This window comes from Siphateles boraxobius, unplaced genomic scaffold, assembly GCF_051911475.1.
Source record: "Siphateles boraxobius isolate OS27281-9 unplaced genomic scaffold, OSU_SipBor_1 61, whole genome shotgun sequence".
Taxonomy (NCBI): Eukaryota; Metazoa; Chordata; class Actinopteri; order Cypriniformes; family Leuciscidae; genus Siphateles; species Siphateles boraxobius.
In genome coordinates, this window is record NW_027509188.1 from 9965001 (window position 1) to 9992934 (window position 27934).

Consider the following 27934-nt stretch of genomic DNA (forward strand, 5'->3'; position numbering starts at 1 on the left):
GGACCAGATCATCCGCGTACAGCAGACATCTGACCTCTGACCCCTGACCTGTGTGTGCTGTAGAGTGAGGCCGGGGACAGTAGAGCTCTCCAGCGCTGATGCCAGATCATTGATATAGATGTTGAATAGAGTCGGGCTCAGACTGCAGCCCTGCCTCACTCCACGGCCCTGCTGGAAGAACGCGATTCTGTGGTTCCTGATTTTCACCGCACTTTTGCTGTTGCTGTACAGAGATTTTATAATATCAAACGTTTTCCCGCCAATGCCAATTTGTAGGATTTTGTATAGTAGACCATCATGCCAAATTGAGTCGAATGCTTTTTTAAAGTCTACAAAACATGCAAATATTTTCCTTTGTTTGTCTTTGATGTTTTTGTTGATGAGAGTGTGTAGAGAATAGATGTGGTCGGATGTGCGGTGTTTTGGTAAAAAGCCAATCTGTGCTTTATTTAAAATGTTGTGTGATGAAATGTGTGAGACAATGCGTGTGTTTATGATCCTGCAGAACAGTTTTCCTAAAGCACTGCCCACACTGATGCCGCGATAACTATTGGGGTCGAATCGATAACCTTTCTTGAATATGGGGGAGATGATTCCTTCAGACCAGATCTCGGGGACGCTTCCGGACCAGAACACCAGATTAAATAATCTAGCTAGAGTTTTAATCATTCTGGGACTGCTGAGTTTAAGCATTTCATTACTAATGTGATCTTGTCCACATGCTTTCTTAAGTTTAAGATTTTTAATATGTTCTAATATTTCAGATATTGTTATAGATTCATCTAATGGATTTTGATAATTTTTAATTGTTTTCTCCAAGTCTTCTAATGTTTTCTGTATTTTACTCTGAGATTGGTTAAGGTCCGCTGGTGCAATTTTTCGATACAAATTTTCAAAGTAAGATTTCCAAATTGTGCCATTCTGGAGTGACATCTCTAATTTGGGTTTTTCTAGTTTTTTATATAGGTTCCAGAAAGTGGTTTGATCTACCGAATCATCAATTTCATCAATTTTGGCTTTAAAATATTTTTCTTTTTTGTTCCACAAAAGTCTTTTGTAATTTTTTAGACAGTCTGAATAAGAAAGCCGTAATGTCTGGCTGGACGGGTCTTTGTGCTTTTTGTTAGAGAGTCTCCTCAGCTCTTTCCTGAGACCTGCACATTCATCATCGAACCAGACCCTTTCTCATTCTCTGTTGATTTGTGTTATGTTTGCTTTGCGGTTTAATGTTAGATAGAGTTATCAATGTTTTGAATATGTAATTTAAGTTTTTTGTTGCTAAATTTATTCCATTTATATCTAAAGTGAAATCAGTGGACATAAATTCATCCAGCATTTTTAATATAGTAGGACTGTTCATTTTTTCTTTGAATTGATCCGAGTTGGATTGATTCCATTTGAGTTTAGGTTTCAAAGGAAACAGTTTTTCAGAATCAAGTGGAGAAGTTTTAGTTATATCACATGAGGGTTTCAGATAAAGCACAGTTTGGCAGTGATCGGAGATCGGGAGCTGAGGTCTGACTGTGAAGGCATTAATAAAGCTTGGGTCAAAATCTCTTATTGAATAATCAACCACACTGGTTCCTAATCTTGAGCAGTAAGTGAATCTACCTAAAGTATCTCCACAAGTCCTGCCATTAATGATGTAGAGTCCTAAACCTTTACAGAGTTTTAACATTTGTTTTCCATTAATATTCACTGAGTTATCATAGCTGTTTCTTGGTGTGATATTTGATGAGGAATGAAACGTGGTGTCATTGAGGATGTGATTATTATCTACAGTATTTACATAATCAATTTCTCGCCCTGTTCTGGCGTTTAAGTCTCCGCAGACGTTGTTTCTGACGGCTTTCTTGACGGCTGTTTCTCAGAATCAGAATCAGAAAGAGCTTAATTGCCATGTGTGCTTGCACACACAAGGAATTTATCTTGGTACTGAGGCTTCCAGTGGACATATGTAGCAGGTGGGGCGTAGTCAGTGAGAATTGCGCCTTGATTGAAATCAGGTGGGGATTGTTTGGCGCTACACCTTTAAATCCAGCAAGCTGGCGGTTTTCCGGATTAGTGCTGTTACAGACTGTTGCTTCCTTGGGCTCTTGGCTGGGTGTACAAGTTGACGTGAGTTTATGCTGAAATGTATGGTGGGCTCTTTGGTATTTAAAGCCTCGTTGGCATATCCGATTTGATTCAAGCTATTACATTGTTTCATAGCTGCATCTGGTGTTTGTGCGGTTACGCAGTGCTGTGGCTGCTGCTAGTTCCCTGTCTTTGCGAGCCCTCATCGGCTGCGAATTGTGTTGGCGTGTTTCAATGAGGACGTAAATCTCCTGTTTTTATTGATTGGCAGTGTTTGGTCTTTCTGCTTGTTACGTACTGGCTGTAATGAACTTTTATTTGATTAATGTTTTGTTTATTAGTTCCGGGTTTAGAGGGATCACTACAAGTTTGCCGAGAGCGTTTGTTGTGTTGAGAACGTAAGTTTATTGGCTCCCTTTCTCGCTCACGTTTGTACATCTTTGTTATGGAACGTTGTGTATATGTATGTAGTTCTGTTGATTTGCTATGTTTTGTATTATTGTTGGTCTGGGAATGTACGAGTAAAAATCAGACGGAGTAAAGCGATCGCTATAGTATTCTAAATAACCAAGCTTTTGGCTTGACTTTGTGGTTTGTACATGCAGGTTAGTAATATAGGCTACTTTAGCCTCTTGCCCTGCTCCGATTGCTTGTTTAAATTGAAGATTCTTTACAGCTTAAGTAATTCCCAGCCCATTGATGTACAGGTTACAAATTAGGCACAGTTCTGATGCCAACCTGTATAATTATTTGTATAACATTGTAATTGTTCTTTGCAGGAGGAGCGGCATATGCTATCCTGGCCACTGTTTTTCCTGTGCTTTTGTTTTTTAGGATTCAGCTGTGCATGTGTGTTTGTGTGTGTGTGTGTGTGGGAGAAACGTCTAACTCTATCAGTCTCTCCTTCGTGTGTTGCTGTATGTTTCATGTTGATATGTGTAATGTTTGTATCTTAGGCCATTGGGTTGGTGCAATATCCTGGGTAGTGGGGGGTAACAATTTTGTTGTGTGGCCACTGGTTTACTGAATGTGAAAATTTTTTTGGGTCATATGTGCATGTGATTTTTGTGACGTGCCTTATTTATTCTGTGTTTGAGTCTGCATTTTTTTTTAGTTATTAATCCCAACACCTTGATCCTGGACTTTGTTGTCCCCGGCCCTGACCCTATGACCCAGAGGCCTGAATGTCTGTTTTCTGTCTATTGAGAGAAAATAATTTTCTATTTTTATAATACTCCAGTCCCCGACTTTCCTTTATTTCCCTTTATTGGGATAGCCTGCTGGTAAACATTTAAAATTCTGATGGTCGCTTAGCTGCGAGCGTCTGGTTGTGATAAGGGCCCCAACAGGTTACACATATATACAAATACATGAAACCTAGTAATACAAATTATAAGAATAAAAATATGAGAATAAAAGTATAAGGTCCCAGTTGGGTTTAGTCAGAATAAACATTTACATATGAACACATTTACAGTGTTTTGAATATTATAAATAAATCTACATATAAATATCACCTGAGTTTAAGATATTGCACTAAACAGTGGGAGTATTGCACTTAAAGGCATATGCCTTGGGAAGTGTTAACTGTCCATGAGGGAAATGGCCTGTGGGAAGAAACTGTTCCTGTGCCGAGATTTTTTGTGGCCAGTGATCGGAGTCGCCGTCTTGACGGTTAAAGTTCAAACAGGTGGTGTCCAGGGTGAGTGGAGTCTGTGATGATTTTACCTGCTCTCTTCCTCACTCTGGAAGAGTACAGGTCCTGGAGGGTTGGTAGGGGGGCACTAATAATCCTCTCCACAGTCCGTTGTAGTCTCCTGATGTCTGATTTGGTAGCTGAACCAAACCAGACAGTGATGGATGTGCATAAGACAGACTCAATGATGGCTGAGTAGAACTGAATCAGCAGCTCCTGTGGCAGGTTGAACTTCCTCAACTGGTGAAGGAAGAACAGTCTCTGCTGGGCCTTTTTCACAATGGAGTCAATGTGATTGTCCCACTAAAGGTCCTGAGAGATGATAGTGCCCAGAAACCTGAATGACTCCACTACTTCCACAGTGCTGTTCATGATGGGGAGTGGGGGGAGTGCTGGGCTGTTCCTCCTGAAGTCCACGATCACCTCCACTGTTTTGAGCGTGTTCAGCTCAAGGTTGTTATAACTGCACGAGACAGCCAGCTGTTCAACCTCCAGTCTGTAAGCAGACTCGTCACCGTTTCGGATGAGACTGATGACAGTGGTGTAGTCGACAAATTTCAGGAGCTTGACAGAGGGGTCTTTAGAAGTGCGGTCGATAGTGTACAGGGAGAAGAGCAGTGGGGAGAGAACACACCCTTTGGGGGTGCCAGTCCTGGTGGTGAGAGTCCTGGATGTGAGTTTCCCCAGTCTCACTAGCTGCTGCCGGTCTGTCAGGAAGCTTGAGCATGACTTGTTGATGTTCCTCAGGCCTGTCCAGACCGATGCCGGGTCGTTGGCTGAAAACTGTTTTCAGCTTTTTCAGAGTAGCCTCTTTTAGCAACTCTGATCTCCTTTGTCACTCTGTTTCTGGCCTGGTTATACAAGATTTTTTCCCCACTTCTGTAAGCATCCTCTTTGGCATGACAAAGCTGTTTGTGTTTCCCAGTAAACCATGGTTTATTAGTGAATGATAGGAATGTCCTGGTAGGAGTGCATGTATCCTCACAGAGACTTATAGATGATGTTACAGTATCTGTGAGCTCATCCAGATCGGTGGTAGCAGCTTCAAAAACAGTTCCCTCGTTTGCGTCTGACCGCGCGTTTGAACAACACCGCTGCCTCTATGACGAATGTCCAGTCTGTTGTGTGTTTCATAATGTCCAGTTGTTCGTCTTTGGTGAAACTGAAGAGTGACTAAACGCAAAACAAACAAAAACAACACAATAACCGGAGAGCTCCACACCGAGCCAGTCATCCACGGCGCCATCTTGAATGGTAAAATGTGACCTTTTATATTTTTACACACTGTGACAATACAAATCACAACATGTAAATAGGAAAATGTTGGCGTTATTTTGTCACTTATTGGGAGCATTATGTTAGCTGGAGCCAATTACCTCCAATCTTTGTGCCAAGCTAGGCTAGCGGTGGGTGCTTCAGACAGAGTTACAGCACACACGGTGATGAAAAGGTATGTATGGACTTATCTAACTCTGGGCGATAGATGGCCATGCTGGTGTCTGTTCCTGAGCCGGTGTCTGTTCCTGATCCGGGTTCTGTGCCTGAACTGCCTGGTCCACCCTGGCCACCTGAACTGCCTGCTCTGCCCTGGCCACCTGAACTGCCCTGGCCGCCTGAACTGCCTGCTCCAACCTGGCCGCCTGAACTGCCTGCTCCAACCTGGACGCCTGAACTGCCTGCTCCAACCTGGACGCATGCTCAGCCGGCACCACCTTGGCCCTCAGCCAGGACTCCAGACTCGTCAAAGTCTCCCTGGTCTGTCCCTCCGGCACCGCTCTGGTCCTCAGCCAGGAATCCAGACCCACCCGTCCCTCCTTGGCTATTTAATCTCCCTGTGTTTGCAGTCCTGTGCTGGTTCATTGTCCATGTTTCCATGTTCCTAGTGTTTCCAGATCTTACCTGTGATCGTTCTCGTTTGCCCCCACAAGGGAGTTTTGTTTGTAGTTTGTGTTTGTTGTTAATAAATGTTTACCCATTGTTCTTGCACTTGAGTCCTCGCACCTTAATCTACCCATTTCGTGACAGTCATATGCTCTCAATGACAAATGCAGAACAATTAGTTCATGACATCAAGGCTAGATTATTGTAATGCTCTTATGGGTGGTTGCCCTGCACGCTTAATAAACAAATTACAGCTGGTCCAAAACGCAGCCGCTAGAGTTCTTACCAGAACCAGGAAGTATGACCATATTAGCCCAGTTCTGTCAACACTGCATTGGCTCCCTATTAAACATCATATAAATTTTATAATATTGCTGATTACTTACAAAGCACTAAATGGTTTAGCTCCCCAGTACTTGAGCAAGCTCTTAACGCATTATAGTCCTTCACTTCTATTATGATCTCAAAATTCTGGCCAGTTGATAATACCTAGAATATCAAAATCGACTGCTGGCGGTAGATCCTTTTCCTATTTAGCACCAAAACTTTGGAACAATCTTCCTACCATTGTCTGGGAAGCAGACACAGTCTGTCAGCTCAAATCTAGACTAAAAACACATCTCTTTGGCTTAGCATACACAACACATTATAGACTTCTATAATTCAATGTCAGGCTGCGTAGTTTACCGGTGTGTTACCGGAACCGGTAACACTTCCCATAAATCCTGATTTACTTTGTACATCATAAGAAGGATGGCATCTACACTAATATTTGTCTCTCTTTTTATCCCGAGGTTTACCGCAGTCCGTCGTATCCAGATCTGATGAAGGACCAGCACCTGGACACAACAACAACGCAGTCCTGAAGTGTCCACTAGTCCCTACCTTGTGAAGGCCTCCTTCCCTTTACCTCTGTACAGATAAAACGTTGTCGGGATAATTCCGATTCACGTGGCTACGTGAAAGCGAAAAAAAAGAGCCACCAGGCACTGTTTTATGCAAATGAGCGGCCGGATCGCATTAGAGTATTTTCTGATAGAGCGGTGTCGTGTTAGTGCCCCCTAAGTTAATAACTAATGATCGTTGCGACGGAAGTGAATCAATCAAAAATAACTTTAGCTGGACAATAACTTTATTCTAGAGCTGCTGTAAAGCCAAAACAATCTCTGTTACTTAAATTTCGGGTTATCACTGTAAAGCTGCTTTGAAACATTCCATATTGTTAAAAGCGTTATATAAATGAAGGTGACTTGACTTAGTATGTAACAACAAAATTTGCAGTGGCTTCATAAATTTATTAAAAACATAAAAAACCAAGGTACACCTGATGCACATTTCTTTGTTCTTAATTTTCTAGAAATAGAGTTTAAGAACCTTGCTGTATGTTTGCGTAACTAAGAGAAAGTACACTGCCATCTCACTTCGAGGAAAGTGACTTGAACGCAGTAGCCATCGTAAATATGACTTTCCAGTAGTACTTGAACACACCATCATCTCTGATCATGCCCTCACCTCTTTGGATTTAAGGTTTACACAAGCCAGAACTTATTCTAAATGATGGAGATTTAGTTATCATTTACTTTCTGATAACAACTTCAAATATTTCCTCACATCTCATTTAAATATATATTTTGAGTGGAAACATGCATGCCCTCCTTCATATGATTGATGGATATTTGATTTTGTGTTTTTATTTTAAAACCTTTTCATAAAACATTGAAACCTTTGTTAAATGATATAGTGAGGTTGTACTTGGGGCATTAAGGGCACAGGGGAGAAAAGAAGAGCTGTGGTTCATTTCATTTTTATATATACAAGATGTTGTATCTGCATAAATAATTTTGTAGGAAAATCATGGAAATGGTTTGTAATTTAATATCCTGTTGTTTGTTATATTTTCTTTGCCTTTGTGGGTTTTGGTTCTTTTGCTGTAGTAGGCGGTCAGGACCTCTGTAATAACTGATATCATTTTGCAAAGTGATATGGAACTATAATGCAGTCAAGACCTGTGTAGAAGTACTTTACCTGTGCGTTTACATTAAATAATAGACGAACTTATAATGTTCGTCAGCCAATCAGAATGAAGCATTCAACAGCCTCGTAGCAAAACTAGAGCTAAACCTCTGTAAATTCTCAATAAGAACTTTTGTAAAAGTAGTAATGTGAGTAATAAGTGAAGATTGAAATGCTGTTTCTGGAGTTGTTTAATCAACTCTTCCTGCTCTACATACTTGAGTTCACTCAGTCTGTAGTTTGGATTGTTGAGTTTATCAGTGAGCAGCTTGACACCTGAATCTTCTGGGTGGTTGTAGCTCAGATCCAGCTCTCTCAAGTGTGAGGGGTTTGAACTCAGAGCTGAAGACACATAACCACAGCCTTCCTCTGTCACCATACAGCCAGACAATCTACAAAGACATACAGCAACAGTCCACATGACATTAGTTTGACAATTAGACGTTACTATCACACACTGACCTTGGCTGCATTTCCCAAAAGAATCATAAGCCTAAATTGATCGTAGAGACCATTGGTGGCCATTGTTCTACAATCAACTTACGATGCTTTTAGGAAACTCAGCCCAGTGCATTGTATTTGCAGCTGTTATTTTCTATAGATTCAGTCACAAAAGTAAAAAAAATGTGTCTGTGGAAATGTACCAGAGTAAAAATATTACTTTTCTAAATGTAGTTTAGTCGTCAGACACATTTATGCTTATTTGCATTATAGAAATTGTTACTTGAACATTTTTATCTATTTCAGCCTTTCATTAGGCATTACTTATTTTTAACTGTTAACTGTAATTTCAAGTGACTATTCTTTTTTTCCAAAATTGCATTGTTTTGAATTGAAAATATATAATTTACATTTAGACAAGAAACATTAACTGTCATACAAATAAGACTGAATGTGTGCATATTTTTAAATAAAATATTATTAGCGAGTATTTTAAATGTATTAATTTACATTTATAGTTGCTAATAAATTCTTCATTTCTCTTCATTTTTTTATCTGTTTATTGAACTTTTACAATAATATCAGGATACAGATTGTCACATTGTGGGTTTTGTGTCTTGTTTCTTGTTCTTGTCTGTCATATGATTCCCTGATTGTCATGTGATCCTGCCATATGTTTTGCCAATTGTTAATCTTCTAATCATTGTTTACAGGTGTTCCTTGTCTTAGTCTATGTATTTAAGCCCTCATGTTTGCTCTGTGTCTTTGTCTAGTATTGAATGTTTCTTGTCCAGGTTCTTGTTTTCTGTTTCTAGTCTTTGTTTTATGTTTGATTAAGTGTTTATATTAAAGTTGCGTTTGGGTTCTCAACCAGCTTGCCTCCAGTGGATTCAATCCGTAACACAGATATAGAAGAATAGTGAAAAAATATTGTCATCGTCCAATTTAAGGATGGACATAACCAAAACATATGTAATAAATCAGCAGGGGCCTGATGGCAACGATCACATTTTTGCCAACCTTACTTTTGTCCAGTTAATTCAAAGAATACATTTTAATTGGATAAAACTATGACGAGCACAAATAGAAAAGGTGTATAAACATGGGACAGGATCTGGCTTCAAGTCTCATCATCAGCTGTTGTCTAATAAAAGAGAGATGCTGCATCCCAAATCGCATACTATCCGTCCTAAATAGTTTTCCAAAACAGAATTAGTACGTCCCAAATCGTAGTATGTTGAAATGAGTGTTCCAAAGAGACTTGAATGGTCTACTAGTGCGGCAGGCAAGACTGGGGAGCAGGAACCCTCTCAATACCAACCCAAGCGGGACCCAGTCACTGAACCCAGATGGTTCTGAAACCAGAACAATGTGGAGTGTATATTTGCAGTAGTAAAATAATAAATTAGGAAGTGCAAGCCCACCTCAACTTTGGTTTCTGAAGTATTTCTCTATGAATTCTGGCTGGTCTTTTGTTCCAAATAAAAGATGAGAAGTGTTTGTAACCCAGTGAGGGTTATTATTAAGTACCTTAACAGCTATTTACTGATTAAATAGGTATTTATAAGTTTTATGATTCGGATAGTATCGTATAGTGTGTTCATTTGATACATCTATGTACTGCCCCTTTAAGAGTTACGCTAAACTATAAAGTTTGATTGGGATGTAGATGCTAAAACATGTCTTTGCCCAGCATGTTTGTTCATTTATTGGTGATTGGTTATTTTTGGACTTATTCCCGCCTCTGTTAAAAGAAGTGACTTCTGATTGGAGAGAGAAGGGAAGAGGGGAGTTTTTGCCGATCAAGAGAGAGAGATTCGAAAAGTTGTGAGTTTAAGACAGAGGTCTTCAATCCTGCTCCTGGAGGGCCACTGTCCTGCAGAGTTTAGTTCCAACCTGCTTCAGCACACCTGCCTTTGTATATTCAAGCAATCCTGAAGAGCTTGATGAAGTGATTCAGGTGTGTTTGATAAGGGTTGGAACTAAATTCTGCAGGACAGTGGCCCTCCAGGAGCAGGATTGAAGACCTCTGGTTTAAGACTAAAAAATAAGGGGAAAATAACCGTGTTAAACTTACATCGAGTGTTTTGAAGACTTTGTTTTGCTTTCCTTGTGTTTTATACTCTGCGCAAGAGTTTAATGTAAGAGTTAAGTGTTCTGAGCATGCTTCCCAGCGCAGCACGAAGTTTCGTTCATTATTGAGACTGAGAGTGAGAAAACAGACGGCTAACTGCGGTTTGTGTGCAAATAGTGGTTTGAGTTAAGTGAACTTTGAAGACTGATTGGTGTGACTGAGTTAAAGCTCCTGGGTCCGGACCAGGCCGCACTCTTATCCCGGCTGACATAGTGGAGAGAACCGCGCCGCTCTGCTGCTACTGACTGCCGGGGAGACTACAGGACGATCAGCCGCTTCCAAGGAGGAAAATCGCGGAGTTCATCAGGCTTTCAGGTGATCAGTTGATTTATTTTGGCTTATTCGAGTGAAGAGGCCACTTGCTGTTTTCCAGGCCACAACGCTCCCCAGCAACGTAACAGGCCTGGAACGGGGTGGGTTGTTTTGACTCGTGTGTTGTGTGTCTGTGGGCCCACGCTTGAAAGTTGACTGTTGTTCTGTTAATTTTGAGTTTTATACTTTTGTTTGTGGTTTTGATAGGAACCAAGTGTACTATGGGATACTGATTTTTTCCCATCTCCTTTATCTGTATCTGCTGTTATTTCCATGAGTAATTGAATATAATTTAGGGTGAAATTCATTTAATTTACATTAGAGAAATATTTACTGAGACTTTGTGAGGTACTCAACAGGTATTTTGAGAGGTATTTATCAAAAGTGATATACACTTCTGATTTTTGACAATTCATTCCAGGGTTTATTAATACTCTAGTCATTTATTTAATAATTTTTCCCTTTCTGTTTAATAAATCCTATTGTTAACTTCTTTAAACTTACAGTTTGTGTTGATTTAGGGTTTTCTCTGTGGGGTTAATTTCCATTCAATTTAAACATATTACTAAAAGAATATAAATATATTTAATCTGAGTACAGTAGTCAACTAGGGTAATAGGAGGGACATTATTATAAAGTTGAGAGACATTTTTAGAACCTGGGTGCTCCGCCCTATTAAAGGTCAAGGGTAGGGGGTGCTACATGTTGATTAAGAGTGTTGGTATAAAAATGTGGACCGAATTCACACGTCCTGCCAATGAATGGGGAAGGGCCGAACAGCGAGTAAAATCTTTCTGCACTTGTTGGAGGAGCGTGGTAAAATTAGCCTTTTATAACCGGAGAAGAGGCTAAAGGAGTTAATAATTCTCAAAACTTTGGGTACAGAAACATCAGGATCAGAGATATAGAGCAACATATCATCGGCGTATAAAGAAATTTTGTGAACAGCACCAGCTCTCCTAATTCCCTGTACGGCCTGCTCACTACGAATGGCAATTGCCAGGGGTTCAATTACCAATGCAAAAAGCAAAGGTGAAAGTGGGCAGCCTTGTCTAGTGCCACGTTTCAAGGGGAAAATGGATACTCCATTGGTCCGGACTGAACATATTGGGGAGGAATATAAAAGTTTTATCCATGTAACCCTGGGTTAATTTCTACATGATTATTCTTTATTATTATTTGTATTATTTATTTATTTGTTTATTTTAAATGCCTGGTGAAGAGAGTTTATTATCGAATCAATAACGTTTAGATTATCGCAGGAAACAATGCCAAAAGTCTCCACAACATCAGCCAAAGCACTACAGGCGTCATATGCGGTGTCACACCTCGTGGCTAAAACAAAAAAGGCGTTCACGATCGCTGAGGACCTATTACTCCCAGCCGCTGTTGTATTAGCTGAGACAATGCTGGACAAAAATGCCACGGATAAATTAAAAACAGTGCCTTTATTTAATGACACCATTTCCCGCAGAATAGAAAGAATGGGAGCGGATATTGTTGAACAAGTTGTGAGAGAACTTGGCGAAGCATTTTTACTCCATCTTGATGAGTCGACCGATGTCAGTGGCAAGGAACAGCTCATTGCTTTTGTGAGATTAATTAAATATTTTTAACTACTTTTTGTTATATATATATATATATATATATAGGTTTCTTTTATCAAACATGTTTGGGGCCAGTCAAGGGGTACTTAAACTGCATGATCGGTTATCGATAATGATACTTTGTTTATTATTGCAAATGTTTATTGTTGCAAATGTTATTCATTTACAATGTTTAATAAATCTCATAATGATGGCACATCACTGTATCATAGTCATAGCTTTTATTTCTATCTCAAATGATTGGGGCAGGTCAGGGGGTACTTGGCTGAGAAAAAAATTGATGGAGGTACGTTATTGAAAAATGATTGAGAAGCACTGATCTAAACAATTGACCAGAACTGTTAGTGCCTCGATCGAGAGTGACGGGGCCGCTGAGGAGGAATCCAGAAAGCGCTCCTAATCGCCGAGTGGCAAGGAGTTCCTCTGGCGTCGCGGAGCATCACGGAGTTTGCTAACTGATGACGGCTTCACGTGGATGGATCTGACGGGTGACAGAAATCATTCACTCTTGCCATTTACACTCAGGTACACTTTGTTTATTTTATTTATGGTTTTATAGAGCGAAGCTGCCATTTTACGTTTCACTCGGCCTCAACGCACACAAGCAACGCTTTAGGCCTGCAACCGGGTGTGTGTGTGTGTGTGTGTGTGTATGTGGTGGGCCCACAATAAGTTGCTTTTTCAATTGGTGAATGACATAATGGTTTAATACTCTGTGATTCATTGAGTATATTATTACAGGATTACAGTTTGTATTTCTGATTGGAACTGAGGTTTGTGTACATTCTTTATTTCTGTACTGAGTTTCACAAAGACTTACACTGGTATATTGGTTTACACTAAGTGAAGATAAATTTGTAAATACCAGTTTATTCAGAAGTTGGTTGAACAGATTTTATTCATATTTAATTTGATTTGGTTTTGTTAATTCTTTTTGTTTATAATAATAATTGTAAAAAAAAACATTGTATATTTCAGTTATATATTGTGGTCACTTTAATAGAACCGATAGGTAGCTGTAATTGGTTAACAGAGGTTTTACAGAGATCTGAGTTGCACTTTGTTCAAAAGACTGATTGGCCTGTACGAACCACATTCGTTAGGTCCTTTGTCTTTTTTCAAAATCAAAAAAATACAAGACGGATGAAGGGTTTGAGGCACGTAGCCTTTATTAATGGAGTTTAATAACATGTTTAGGAGTGGGGTTTTAAGTGTTTGAGAAAACATCTTTCTGCTCAGGGAATCCATCGGGCCCAGGGGTCTTGCCATTCTGCATACTCTGGATTGCTAGTAGTGGTCGACCGATATTGGTTTTTTGGTTGCGGATGCCGATATCTTAGAGAGCAGGGTGGCCGATGACCGTTATAAAGGCAATATTTTGAAATATATAGGGCTGAAAGTATTCCGGCACCGTGTGGCCGTGAGGAAAAAATTTTTTTTTGGAACTTGCATGCGGTTTAATATTTCCGATATATCGGTTGATCACTAATTGCTAGCACTATCTCCGCTCTGGAAACGGTAATTCTAGCTCTTCTCGCATTGCGTCCATTATTGTAGGTATGGGCAAAGGTTAAAAAAAAATCCATTAGGGACCTATCAGTGGGGGGTTCTGAGTAATAATCTTTAAAATGTATAGTAAAACGAATAAGGTCAGTAATCAAATTTCCATTAGAGGACCGAATCGGGGAAATTACATTTTTAGCTGATTCTCAAGAATTGTTGCAGGTTTGAATCATCAGTACACTGAACCGAAAACTGTTTCTTTTGGACCCGTCATCTGAGAACTGATGATTCCCACGGGATGAAAGAATTTACGTCATTGCGTCACTCTAAATGAAGTCATTGCGTGATGACGTAAAAGAACCGGTGAACGAGTTTTTTGAACCGGTTCATTGAAACGAACTGTCCGAAAGAACAGGACTTCCCATCACAACTATTTACCTTTGGCTACAACTGAGTTCCCACGGGACTTCAGCGCGAGACTACAGCTAGCCGCCTAAAACACTATTTAGGTGAATTTAAAGAATGGCTAAGTTGCTAAACGCATCTTGTTCACATGTAAGGGCCCTGTTCATGTTGGACAGACATTTTAATTGCATATTGTGTCTGTTAAAAGGCACAAAGACACTCAAGACAGTTATGCCCCCATAAACGATCAAGATTAGCTTAAAAATTGCCCGGAGTTCTCCTTTAAGAAATAGGGAACAGACCACAGTTCACAGACCACATATGAAATTGTAAATAATCAAGTCAAAGTTTCATGGACTGTAAATGTTCATAATCAAAAAAAGTCCATAGAGTCTGATGCAACGTAGACCCTTAATGACATGACCAATCAGGGCGCAAAAAGGATGTTACCTATACGACTCTGCTCACATAGCCCTACTGTCCCGAGTGGAACATTGTCCAAAAATAATCTGTCATTACCTGTAACCACAGCAGCTATACCTCATTTGACTGTTTGGGTTTAACCACGGTGGTAAGGAACATAGAAATGGCGTTGGGGGTGTCAAAACTGTGATTTACCGTTAAATGAAAGGAGAAGTCTGCATACAGTATCCTGAATTTGACACCGGCTCTGTGTAGTTCAGCCTCAACGGATTCAAACTGATCCCGCCGTTTCTTGAGTTCCGCAGAGAAGTCTGGAAAGATCAAAATCTTGAAATCTTTATAGTGCAACTCTCCATCCTCTGGTGACAAATGTAAAATTTCTTCCGTGGTTCGGAAGCAAAGAAAGCACACGATCACGGGTCTCGGTGGTGCGCCGGATTGCGGTTTGGGTGCGAGGGACCAATGTACATGCTCAATCTCCGGCGTCTGAGGTAGTTTATCTCTGAAAAGTTCTGCGAAGAATGATTTAATGAAGTGAGAGGGCTTGGACATTTCAACATTCTCGGGGATACCTAATATACGGAGATTGTTCTGCCGCTAGGGGTTTTCCAGATCGTCCCCTTACTCTTTAACTCCTCGGTATCCCTTTCCAGTGACTGCTTCTTGCACTCTAAAATGTCGAGCCTTTCATTCACGCTGTTCATCGAAGTTTCAATGTCTTTAATTTTGGAGCCGTGACTGGAAACAGTGGCTTGAAGTGCAGCTATAGAGGTGCGTATTTCAGCGAGGAACTCAGAGACCTAAGAGACGTGATTTCCTCACGAATTGTTGTGGTAAGCAGCTCTTTTAAAAGAGCTGGTGTTAACCCCGAAGCTGCCACAGCCATGTTACCGGCGTCGTCAGCTTCATCAGGAGCAGGAGAAGCACGTTTAGATTTAGGCATTGCAGCAATAATGACAAGCTCCAGCTATCATTCAAAGTTTCTCTACCGTTGTAGATGTCATCTTAAAGTATTAATGATATTAAATGTTCCCATTGACTATTGAAAAGAAATTAAATTTATGGAGCAGCTTCCGAATGCGCCTCACTCACTCAACTGCATGTCGAAAGTTAAATATTTTCAAATTTAAAAAAATAAAGCTGTTATTTTAGCAGAAATTTTTATTTTTGAGAAGATTTATAAAAAATTGTTATTACAAAATTGGGATTAAAATTGTTACATTTTCAGATCCATGTTACAAAGAAATCCATGGCCCAAGCTCACTTGCAGGAGTTTATTTGGAGTAGCATTTATTTTACTGTGAACTGAGACTCTCTGACACACTGAAAACACAGGATCATTGAGTTACTTGTGTGTAAATGAATACAGTGCCGTGCTTCACTCTGAAACAAAGAGCATGTCAGTGTTAGGTTTATTGACTAGTTTTGGCCACTAGAGGCCCTCATTATATTTCATATGTTTCCCACTATAGTATCATGTGTTATTGATCTCACCTGTGCCTCGTTTCCTGTGAGTGTATTTAAGTAGCTCTGTTTCTCTGTTTTTAGTTTGTTTGATATGTTGAGACCAACCTCTTCAGTCTTTCGTAAATGCCTCTTGTGATTTTATTTGGATTTATTTTCTCTATTTGATTTTCTGACATTTGCTTTTATTGTCCTTATATTTTCTCTTTGGCATATTTAGATGTTTTTAATTGACCTTTTTGGGAAACACTCACCCTCTTGGCTTTTTGTATTGACCCATTGGAACAACTGGAGTTACAGTTTTGGAATAACTGGATTTTTTGCCTTCTATATTCAGCCCTCACAGCCTAGTTGTAACCTTGGTCCTTACAAGTCAGAATGTATATTTGCTTGAAATAAAAGCGGTTTTAGTAACTGTTTAAAACCATTTTGAAAATTCAATCTTCATACAGTCCATTCCTTTTCCCTCACCCCAAACAATATTTTTCTTAAACTTATGCAGTCCATGTGGGTCTTACGTCTGTATAAATATGGAAAAATATCACATTCCTGCAAATGTTTTATCTCTTGGGGGTGCTAAGCGACTGCATACCTTGATTATTGGTTAAGTCTGCATAGTATAGTTCATTATTTTAAAACCATACCTCAGTATCTCCAGCTGACAGTTTGGACTTTTCAGTCGATCAGAAAGAAGCTTCACTCCAGAATCCTGAAGGTCATTGTTACTCAGGTCCAGCTCTCTCAAAAAGGAGTTTGAGGATTGTAGAGCTGATGATAAACTCTCACAGGACTGAGCTGTGAGATTACAGCAGTGTAGCCTGTGTAGAGAACAAAACAAAGAGCAGTAGTAATGCTTATTAGCGTATATAATCTGGAGCTCTTTAAAGGGGTGATGAACTAAGAAATACAATTTTCCTTGAGCTTTTGACATATAAGAGGTCATCATATTAAAAGAATATCCTATAAGTTTCAGAACTGAAAACTTCCTTTTTAGTCCAATAAAAGCTTTTATTGACACCAGGCACAGCGAACGTGGGGATCTATGACGTCAAAGGGTATCAAACACCGCGTCCGCAGAAGAAGATCAACGCCTACTTCAACAACCGGAATAAACGCCTACTAAACCGGATCGAGCTACCAAGCAATAAACATGCAGTTTACAGAATATTGTGCAGTGCCTGGTTGTGGAAGAAGACTGTCGCTGCATAAGCTTCCTTCAGAATCCAATATTAGTAATGCGTGGTTAAACTTTATTAAATCACTCACAATTTCCGACACAGGCTTTGCAGACAGACTTTTACAACACCGATCTGCCAGCAACACCATGAACATGTAAGAACTAGTTTAACTTTAATTATCTCTTCATAAAACATCAAACCAGCATTTATTTTCACAAACATTACTTTTATTCATTTTTCTGAACAGTCCAGGCCAGCAAGTCACCCATTTAAAGGGCCCCTATTATGGATTTTTGAAAATGACCTTTCACGTAGTGTGTAACATAGCATGTAACATGAAAATGTACCGTATATAAAGTTATTGTCTTTCAAAAAACTCGTTTCAAGAGTTGACTCTGAGTCAATTAAATTAATCGTTTTTTATACGAGTCATAAGCCGTTTCGTTGTGACGTCAAGACGAAACATTAGTATATTGCCTGCCCATGTATTGCACGTGCAGACACCAGGGAAACTTGAGCCTCTAACTGGCAGCTGATTCCTGTACTGGATAGCATCATGTCGAGAAGACGGCGCTGTGCATAATGTGAAGGTACAGCCAGTTATTGTTCCCTTTATTTTACTGGCGACTGCTTCTCAAATCTCCGAGTTCAATGCAGGATTCACAAACCGCTTGCTCTTGAAAGATGGTGTTCTAAAAAACTTAGTTTTGAGTTTTATATTGTGTAGGTCTCCTGCTAACTGGCTAACTCATGTTATCACTGTCTTACTGAAATACTTCTGCTGATCAGTTGTGGGCCACTATTACCTAAAACTGTGTCTATTAATGCAGATTACCTGTCGTTCTCACTACTTTGAGGAAATATTTGCTTTACCAACGTTTAAGTTACATCAGATCATTCACTCTAGAGCTCGGCTAATGTACATTGCATACATGCACTGTTATTGATACAGTTTCCATCTATTCACCGCAATATATTAGAAAAATACTCTGTAAATAAGTACAAGTAAAAAACATGCACTTGTTAATGCTGATGGTGAGGAATTACGGTTGCAAAATCTTATAATGTACCTCAAACTGAGTAGTGTATCATTGAGAAACGTCCTGCTCAAGTCGTCCTTGCGATGGAGGTTCGGGCTGAATAACAGTGTTTCATCATTGGACTCGCGCTCGCATTACATGGTCAAATCGACGTCATTGTTTCTGTGTTTAGTTTACAGTGTAGGAAGCCTCAGGACAAGCAGAGCTGACGTTGTTATGGCAATGGGCGTTTTTGTTCTCGGTGTGCTGTACACGGTAGGCCAATCACAACAGACTGAGCTGTCTGGCCAATCAGAATAGAGTAGCTCGCGGAAAGGAGGGATTTAGAGAGATTGATTCATTTGACAAGTCGTTTGAGAATCATTGAAAATGTGATGTGCAAATGTATATTATGAGGAAATTTTACCTTTGATGCGTATAAACATGTTGTAGGAGACTCCACAACAACATTAGGAAACTTTAAAATGGCATAATAGGGGCCCTTTAAAATGAAGGCAATTACAAAAGACTTGGTGTATATAAATGAATGTAAAGGAGACTCTTACAATCCTTTTCTGGTGTTTTTGATCACTGGCAGCAGTCTCATCAGTGCTTCATCCGATCTTCTGTATTTCTGTAGTTCAAACATCTTTTGAGTCTCTTCTGACATCAGGAGCACAAACACCAGACCAGACCATTGAGCAGAGGAGAGATTCTGTGTTGAAAGTTTTCCTGAGGTCAGATTCTTCTGGATTTCCTCCACAAAGTCATCTTCCAGTTCATTCAGACAGTGGAAGAGATTGATGGTCCTCTCTACTGATTCCTCCTTCTCTATTTTCTTTTTGATATAGTCAACAGTCTTTTTCATGTCCTCTGTTTTGAGTTCCAGTCCTGGCAGTAGTCCCTTCAGGTCACTCCGATTGGTCTCCAGACCCAGGAGGAACCGAAGGAAAAGGTCCAGGTGTCCGTTCTCACTCTGTAAAGCTTTCTTGACTGCAGCATTATGAAGCTGGAACAGTGGTTTTTGGGACAGTTTCCATGTCAGTTTTCTCCTGGATTGAAGTAATAGGTCAGCTTTCTCATCTTTGCCCAACATAAACACATAAAGAGCAGCAAGGAATTCCTGTACGCTGAGATGTACGAAGCTGTAAACGTTTCTTGCTGCTTTTACCTTTTCCTCCTGAAACATTCGAGTGCATAACCCTGAGTACAACGACCCTTCCCTGACATCTAGTCCACATTCCTCAAGATCTTCTTTGTAGAAAATCAGGTTTCCTCTCTCCAGCTGTTGAAAGGCCAGTTTCCCAAGCTTCAGAATAATCTGATCAAAAGACACTTCATTGGAATTAGGTTCGGGCTCAGTACAGTATTTTCTTTCCATCTGTTTCTTCTGAGAAATTAAGAAGCTTGTGTACATCCCTGTGAGAGTGGTGGGAGTTTTGCCATTGCTCTCTGGAGCCAGTAGAGGCTGAAGAACAATTAGAGAGATCCAGCAGAAGACAGGAATATGGCACATGATGTACAGACTGCTGGATTTCTTGATGTGACTGATGAGGTTTCCAGCAACCTCAGGACTGCTGTTATTTTTGAAGTATTGCTCTTTCTGCTCATCGTTAAATCCTCGCACCTCTGTCACATGATCAATGTAGTCACGGGGTATCAGACTAGCTGCTGCTGGTCTGGATGTGATCCAGATGAGAGCAGAGGGAACCAGGTTTCTCTTGATAAGGTTTATTATTATCTTACTCACTGTTGTTTTTTCATTTACATTTGTAATTGTGTCATCTTCTTTAAAGTTCAAAGTAAACCGACATTCATCCAGCCCATCAAAGATGAACATAACTTTACCATCACCTTCAGGAAGAGAGGGTAATTCTTCAGGACTTCTAAAGAAGTATTTGTTGATCAGTCCCATGAGACTGTACTCTCCTTTAATCAAATTCAATCTACGGAATGGAAGTGGAAATATGAAGTCTATATCTGGATTTTCTGTTCCTTCAGCCCAGTCAAAGATGAATTTATTGACAGAGACAGTTTTTCCCACTCCTGCGATTCCCGTTGTCAGCACTTTTCTGTTTCGTCGATTCGTGTCACACTGGACTTTAAACATGTCATTACACTTGATTGCCGTCTCCTTGGTAGTCAATCGGTTGTGTTTTGATTCGATCTGTATCACCTCATGGTCGTTCACTCTTCCTCCAGTCTCATTCTCCACCACATATAAATCAGTGTAAATATCGTTCAGGTATTCCCGATGACCCGTCTCTGAATTACCAACCAATATCTTCTCGTAGTCCTTTTTTATATTGTTCTTCAGTCTGAGGCTGGTCTCTGTATAATAATGAAGAGTAGCTTCTCTATCATCTATAGTTGAGCCTTTAAGAAAGAGGAGAAAAGACAGCAAATACTATGTGATTGTGTTTTTTATAAATTCCTGCTTCTACTATATTCAAATGAATCACACTCTTACTGCAATAGTGTTTACATGCACATCTTACACTGATTATGCTGAAGTTGACAACATCAATTATGGAAATGCCTTGATTAATACCTGAATGCAATTGGAATAGGATTTATTGGATTGTCACTATTGGACTCAACTTTAAGGAATAGTTAACTTATAAATGAAATTCTGTCATTTAATCATTACTCAAATTGTTTCAAACCTGTATGAATCTATTTTTCCCCCTACTATATGCAAAATATCTTCCTTTTGTGTTCAGCAGAAGAAAGAAATTCACACCCGGTTGAAACCACTTGAGGGTGAGTAAATTGATAGAATTTTCCTTTTTAAGTAAACTATTCCTTACCAAAATTTTTTACAAGATTTTGAGCACACCAAACAAGATAAGAAACCATATAAGAGTTAGGTTGGGGTTATTGCAATGACCCTTCATATGTAGAAGTTGCTTGTAGAAGTTTTAATTCAGGGTTTAAGACTCTTGTATAAGGTCTGCTGCTGTTCTTCTTGGGACCTGTAATTATAGCTTGCTGTTATATTTTCTCTTGTTTCCATGTACAGAGAGTGATTATTTACTCCTGAAATCTTTTGAATGAGCTCCAACATCTGCATATGTATTTATATTGCTTTTAGCCTGACCTGAGTGAGTGAGCAAGAGAGTATCGCTCACTAGGAAGCATAAATCACACAACACATCAGCAAAATTCAAGTCAAACCATTACATTTGTAAACAGTCAATCGCATTACAGTCACTATGAATTAAACCTTACCAGGCTTGTGTTTGTTCTCCAGCTCATCAGCTAGATTGTTCTGGTTCATCTTCCTCAGGATCTTCACTGTGATCTTCACAGCTTCTTCTGGTCCAAAACGTGCTACCATCTTATCCACAGTTTGCAATCTATCTGCACTCTCCATTTCACACTTTTTTATAGACTCATGATCTTTCTCTAAGTACCACTTAAACGTCTTATGTTCATCTTCTACCAGGTCCATCAGTGAGTTTAACAGCAGATCTTTAACAGACGCCATCGTCCTTCACAGATTCACAGCTGCAGGATAAAAAGAAAAAGATCTGAAGTAGTTTCACTCTTAACATTTGGACCGGAGCGCTCAAATGTTATTTGGATTATGAAATGAAGCTGTGATCGGATCAGGACTCTCATGCAAACTCATCTGTTAAAGGGGTCCTATAATGCTTTATGAAAGTGTAACCCATTAGTTTGATTTAACATCTGAAAAAGAAAAGGGGGATAAAATATCATTTTGGGTCTGAGTTCACCAAATACATGTAATCTCTATTCATAATAGTATCTGGAGTCCTAGGTTCGGGGTCTCACACAGTGTACTCAATCAAGAAAATGATTGTCAACAGTTCCTTTGAGTCATTCATGTAAAAATCTGTTTGTTTAATTGTTTTTTAGTAAAGCTGCAAGTCACTTGTCTTAGTTAGTCCTGGCATACAATATTTTGCACAACTTCTAATTTCCTTAAATTTTTGCAACAGAGGTGAAGAGAGTGCACGTTATCATGACCACAATAGACACGTTCATGGGAAATAGCCTAGGTTTAAATAAACCACAATTATCTATGTACAACATGCCCTCTAATACTCACAGGTTGCTTTATTGCTGCAAATAACTGTCTTTTTGATTTAACTCTGCTGACTGTAAGTTAATCTCATGTTAAATGTAACTCATAGAGTGCTGTATAGTGACGACAGACGAGAGGATAACAGTGGACACTCATGTCCAGCTTGAGGAAAATATAGCCAAAGCTTTGAAAGGTAAACTGAGAAGTCAACAGTATTCTAATGCATTTCTATGCAGATTATTATACATATATTCAAAAATGGATACAAAAATGTTAACCATTGGTTAATTTTATATGAATTATTCTTCCCTTTCACAGATCCTGTGATAAAGCATTATTCAAATACTACCGTGTCTGAACCACAAGCCCTCAGTTACAGAAAATGAGTCGTACTCAAAGAAGTGATCGTCCACTTGAAGATGAAGATGTGACATTTAAACTCTTCTTTTTCTTTGGTTCAGCCGTTTATAGGCCCAAGTTTGTAAATAATGCATTATTCACTTCTGCACATTGTTTTTCTGTAACTTTTATTTTAATTTTTTCAGAAAATTGCATTGTGATGCTTATTTATTTAGTGATGTAATATCCATAGTGTACTTTTCAGTAATACATGTATAACTGAAATGTTCTATAATCTTTGATCTTTATGTATTTTGTTCAAGAGATTATACACTCACCTAAAGGATTATTAGGAACACCTGTTCATTTTCTTGTTAATGCAATTATCTAATCAACCAATCACATGGCAGTTACTTCAATGCATTTAGGGGTGTGGTCCTGGTCAAGACAATCTCCTGAACTCCAAACTGAATGTCAGAATGGGAAAGAAAGGTGATTTAAGCAATTTTGAGCGTGGCATGGTTGTTGGTGCCAGACGGGCCGATCTGAGTATTTCACAATCTGCTCAGTTACTGGGATTTTCACGCACAACCATTTCTAGGGTTTACAAAGAATGGTGTGAAAAGGGAAAAACATCCCGTATTCGGCAGTCCTGTGGGCGAAAATGCCTTGTTGATGCTAGAGGTCAGAGGAGAATGGGCCGACTGATTCAAGCTGATAGAAGAGCAACTTTGACTGAAATAACCACTCGTTACAACCGAGGTATGCAGCAAAGCATTTGTGAAGCCTCAACATGCACAACATTGAGGCGGATGGGCTACAACAGCAGAAGACCCCACCGGGTACCACTCATCTTCACTACAAATAGGAAAAAGAAGCTACAATTTGCAAGAGCTCACCAAAATTGGACAGTTGAAGACTGGAAAAATGTTGCCTGGTCTGATGAGTCTCGATTTCTGTTGAGACATTCAGATGGTAGAGTCCGAATTTTGCGTAAACAGAATAAGAACATGGATCCATCATGCCTTGTTACCACTGTCCAGGCTGGTGGTGGTGGTGTAATGGTGTTGGGGATGTTTTCTTGGCACACTTTAGGCCCCTTAGTGCCAATTGTTCATCGTTTAAATGCCACGGCCTACCTGAGCATTGTTTCTGACCATGTCTATCCCTTTATGGCCACCATGTACCCATCCTCTGATGCTACTTCCAGCAGGATAATGCACCATGTCACAAAGCTCGAATCATTTCAAATTGGTTCCTTGAACATGACAATGAGTTCACTGTACTAAAATGGCCCCCACAGTCACCAGATCTCAACCCAATAGAACATCTTTGGGATGTGGTGGAACGGGAGCTTCGTGCCCTCGATGTGCATCCCACAAATCTCCATCAACTGCAAGATGCTATCCTATCAATATGGGCCAACATTTCTAAAGAATGCTTTCAGCCTCTTGTTGAATCAATGCCACATAGAATTAAGGCAATTCTGAAGGCGAAAGGGGGTCAAACACAGTATTAGTATGGTGTTCCTAATAATCCTTTAGGTGAGTGTATATGCTGCTGTTTTTTATTGTACTTTTATGTATTTATTTTGTAATGAACACAAAAAGATATATAATCTATGTTTTCTTGATTTCAAAGTCTGTGTATGTCTTAACATTTAAATGTAATTATTCTTGCACTTTTGATATACCATCAGGGTTCCAGACTGCGACCAAATTGGTCGCATATGCGACCATTTTTTGAGAATGTGCGAGTTAAAATGTAATGTGGTCGCATTTGTGCGAGTGGACGCTCGAGCAACAGAACGCCGTTGTATCAGCAGCTGCAGTCCGTAACTTATGTTCAAAATGAACGAGTAGCCTACATCATGAATCCATTTTCCAAACCGTGTTTTTGACTTATTCTGAATCACTACGGTACGCCTATAATAAGTGTTTATATTCGGACTATTTTATCCCGGGGTCGTCTCGGCTGCGGAGTAGCCCAGTGCCTGCGTGACTCGCCATAGACATTAACGGAGAGAAGTTCCGTCTACAATGTTCTTCTGCAAGACACGTGCAGTTTATTTATTGACAAACGTAGACGTCACGCGCATTGCACACTGATGGTGAAACGCGCCAATTACGAATTCACGAATTACGGCATATAAAAATGATAAAAATGGTCTCACGAAACACAGAGCCCCTTCCTCCTACGTCTTTTCAGCGGTTATATTTTCCTCTGTCGAGCGATTACTCTCATGATCGCTCGACAGAGGAAATGGAAATTATTATAAAATGCAGAAGGTAAGGAGTGTGAGATTTCTGCTTTTTGTTACAACTATAAACTTTGATAACGAAAAATCTGTATCAGTTTATTATAATACTCTAATCTTTTAAAATGTAATGCATACATTTGAATGTTTAATGATTTTTAAAAGATATAAAGATGATAATAGACAGATAGATAGATAGATAGATAGAATATGATTCAAATGTAAATAGATAGATTGTATATAATTCAAATGTAAAATGCTTAAAACTACAGATTAAAATTACTGTCCAAAATCCATGAAAATCCTGAAATTTGGCAATGATAATTAATATATTACAGGTACTTCTGCTGCAACCCAGAAAGCCTTTGCTAGCCTTGGTCCATTAAAACCACTATTCATCAGCATGCATTGATTAATCCCATGGCATGTAGCAAAAAAAAAAAAAAAAGGTGCGACCAAATCATATGCTGGTGCGACCAACTGAGAAAGTTGGTAGCACCAGTGCAACCAGTGGAAAAGTTAGTCTGGAGCCCTGACCATTTTAAATAATGAATAAAACTGCTTTGTTATAAACTATAAGTGTAATACTAAAACAGTTTTAATGCTATTTAAATGTTCTTGAAGTACATTAAAATTAAGCTTCAAATATATTAAATGTACTTTAAGACATATGAAATGATATTTATAATGAACTGTAAAGAAATACAATTAAATGTACTTGAAGTGGCACAATTTAATATAAAAATAAAGTGCAAATAGCTTAAAATTCATCTTAAGCATATCTTGAAATACACTTAATACACTTGAAGTTGTTTAAAAATAATACATTAGGGACCGTTCGGTATTTATGGGATGGAAAATAGGGGAGGGTCATGTTCCCCCCCCCCCCCCCCCCCCTCCATCGCTAGCAGATGGGTCTGACCCAACAAAAATCAGACGCAAAAGATAAAGTCCAGTTTGTACGCTGTTTGAAAGTGCGCGCATGCACGCTCAGATAAAGTGCATTGTGTCAGAACAGACCGCCAATGAAATGTTTACCTGACAAAGCTTTAAAATACGAGAAATAATAACTTTTGTGATTGCGAATAAGTCCAGTGTCCTGTGAGTGTAACTCTACCGCTGCATTAATGATTAGTTAACTTGAATTGTGCTATTTTGAAACAAATCATTTTGTACTAATTAAATTGTAGTAAAGCATAACTTTTAAGTGTATTTAGTGTACTTTTGTGTACTAAATTGGAACAACTTTGCCTGTTTAGGGACTAATTATATGCTTATAGTGATTTTAAATTGACTTTATTTGTGTTTCAAGTATGGCAAAGACATCTCGATGCCTAGTAGACCTACACCAAACGTTCATTAAAAAGGGTCCTGTACAGTGCGACATATATCAACAAAAAGACTGGTCTGTGCGATGAATAAATGTACCACTGTAGCACGCGTGCGATACAGTTTTGTAAACTCAGTTACTTGAGTTTGTTTTCAGGCATGATAACAGTCGTTTTATACTTGTGCTTATGCGATATGATTTAATTTCTCCGCGACCTGCTTTTGAAGAAATTTGGTAGTATCTATTTGGTAGTAGTATTACGGTACAGTGCAGTGCTTTCACATTTGCTGCCTTCGCAGTGCGCTACTGATCCGCAGTTTCTGTGTGCCACAAAATCCAAAATGGGTAAGTAATTCCCCCCACCCCCTCCCCAAAATATATATCATGTATTTTTTGAGGGGGAAAAAATCATATACGATGGCATTTTGCAACTTTTGGGACTATAATCATACTTTTTCGTTTTTCTTGACCCTGTAATTTAGTACCTGTAGAACACATTAACTGTAATTATGCGTATAGGATGAAATTATTACAGTTTCTTGTCAATCCATGTCTATTTTAATGTGAACAATGCACTGCCACTTATATTCAGTGCGGTGCAGCACAGCAGAAATAGACTCGGTGCGGAAACGATCTCTGCACTGCTGTATACGCACCGCACCTGGAACGGATCGCCGGACCACACCCGCCTGCAGTGTGAAAGCTCTAACCTGTTAACATGGGTACGTAAAAAAATATGCACCGCACCGTCCTAGAAAAAGACTTTGGTAGAAATGAAAGTTACCTTTTAGAATATTACTTAAGTAAAAGTCTTAAAATATCTGATATATACTGTACTTAAGTATCAAAAGTAATTTTCTGATATTTAATGTACTTAAGTATTTGGAGTAAAAGTAAAAAGTTTTTTTTTTTAAAGCAAGCGGTTAGAACTTTGATTGTGAACTTTATTGTGGCCGTTCGAAAGGGAACTACTCGGTTACTATCGTAACCTCAGTTCCCAGAGAGAGGGAACGAGTATTGCGTAGCCGGCAGCACTATAGTAACCTGGCGAGTTGTCGCTTCAGTCGTTAAACCTGGTATAATTGCGAATTCAGGGGACTATTATATGTAGATACTTATATGTAGATTTATTTATTTATGATATTCAAAAAACTGTAAATATGTTCATAATCTGTAAATCTGAAAATGTCTATTCTGACTAAACCCAACTGTGATACTTTTATTCTCATATATTTACCTTTTTTATGGCTTTTTGCGCATGCGCGTGCGATCTGTGTTTGTGTTTGGAGCTCCGTCGAATTGATTCATTAATCCCTGATTTTCTTCTTTACCACTCATTTATAAACAAGCACTTTCTATTTTTATATCATGTGAACTTATCCTCGACACTATTCCTTATAAAAAACAATCGGATTGCTTTGATATCGCTACTTAGATCCAACTTTCCGAATCTCGGCTACTAGCCTTTAGCCCGCTAGCATTTCACGCGTGGCCTCGCGCCTATCGACCCTCTCATTTTACACCCGTTTGACTGAAAGGATACGGGTTATATCCATCATTTCAGTCCTAAATTAGTAGTGATATTGGTAGTATCACTACTAATTTACTGTTCATCTGTTATAATGGCGAACATATCGGATGTGTGTCTAACGTTACCTCTGAGTGCAGGTGAGGACACATTCGAGCTGGTTTCGGTACGATTGGAGCTGGAGTCGGTGGAGAAGCAGATCCGCGTTCTGCTGGTGAAGCAAGCCGAGCTGCGAGATCGGCGATCAACGCTTGAAACATCACGCGCCGATGCTCAA

The 27934-nt window shown here is 39.3% G+C and overlaps 2 protein-coding genes across 4 annotated transcripts in view; both read right to left on the minus strand.

The window, feature by feature from the left end:
* LOC143718332 (uncharacterized) overlaps positions 1–27934 on the minus strand; it is a 249635-nt gene that overhangs the window by 91071 nt on the left and 130630 nt on the right. The window lies entirely within an intron of this gene.
* Positions 1–27934, minus strand: part of LOC143718285 (NLR family CARD domain-containing protein 3-like) — a 53456-nt gene that overhangs the window by 18686 nt on the left and 6836 nt on the right. For both annotated transcript variants that reach the window (XM_077209318.1, XM_077209319.1), the window contains exons 2-5: positions 21384–21662; positions 18719–20528; positions 16600–16773; positions 7885–8058 (exon numbers count right to left, since the gene is read on the minus strand). In XM_077209318.1, the coding sequence (XP_077065433.1) occupies positions 7885–8058; positions 16600–16773; positions 18719–20528; positions 21384–21642 (2417 nt within the window). In that variant the 5' untranslated portion in view covers positions 21643–21662. The remainder of the gene's footprint in view (positions 1–7884; positions 8059–16599; positions 16774–18718; positions 20529–21383; positions 21663–27934) is intronic.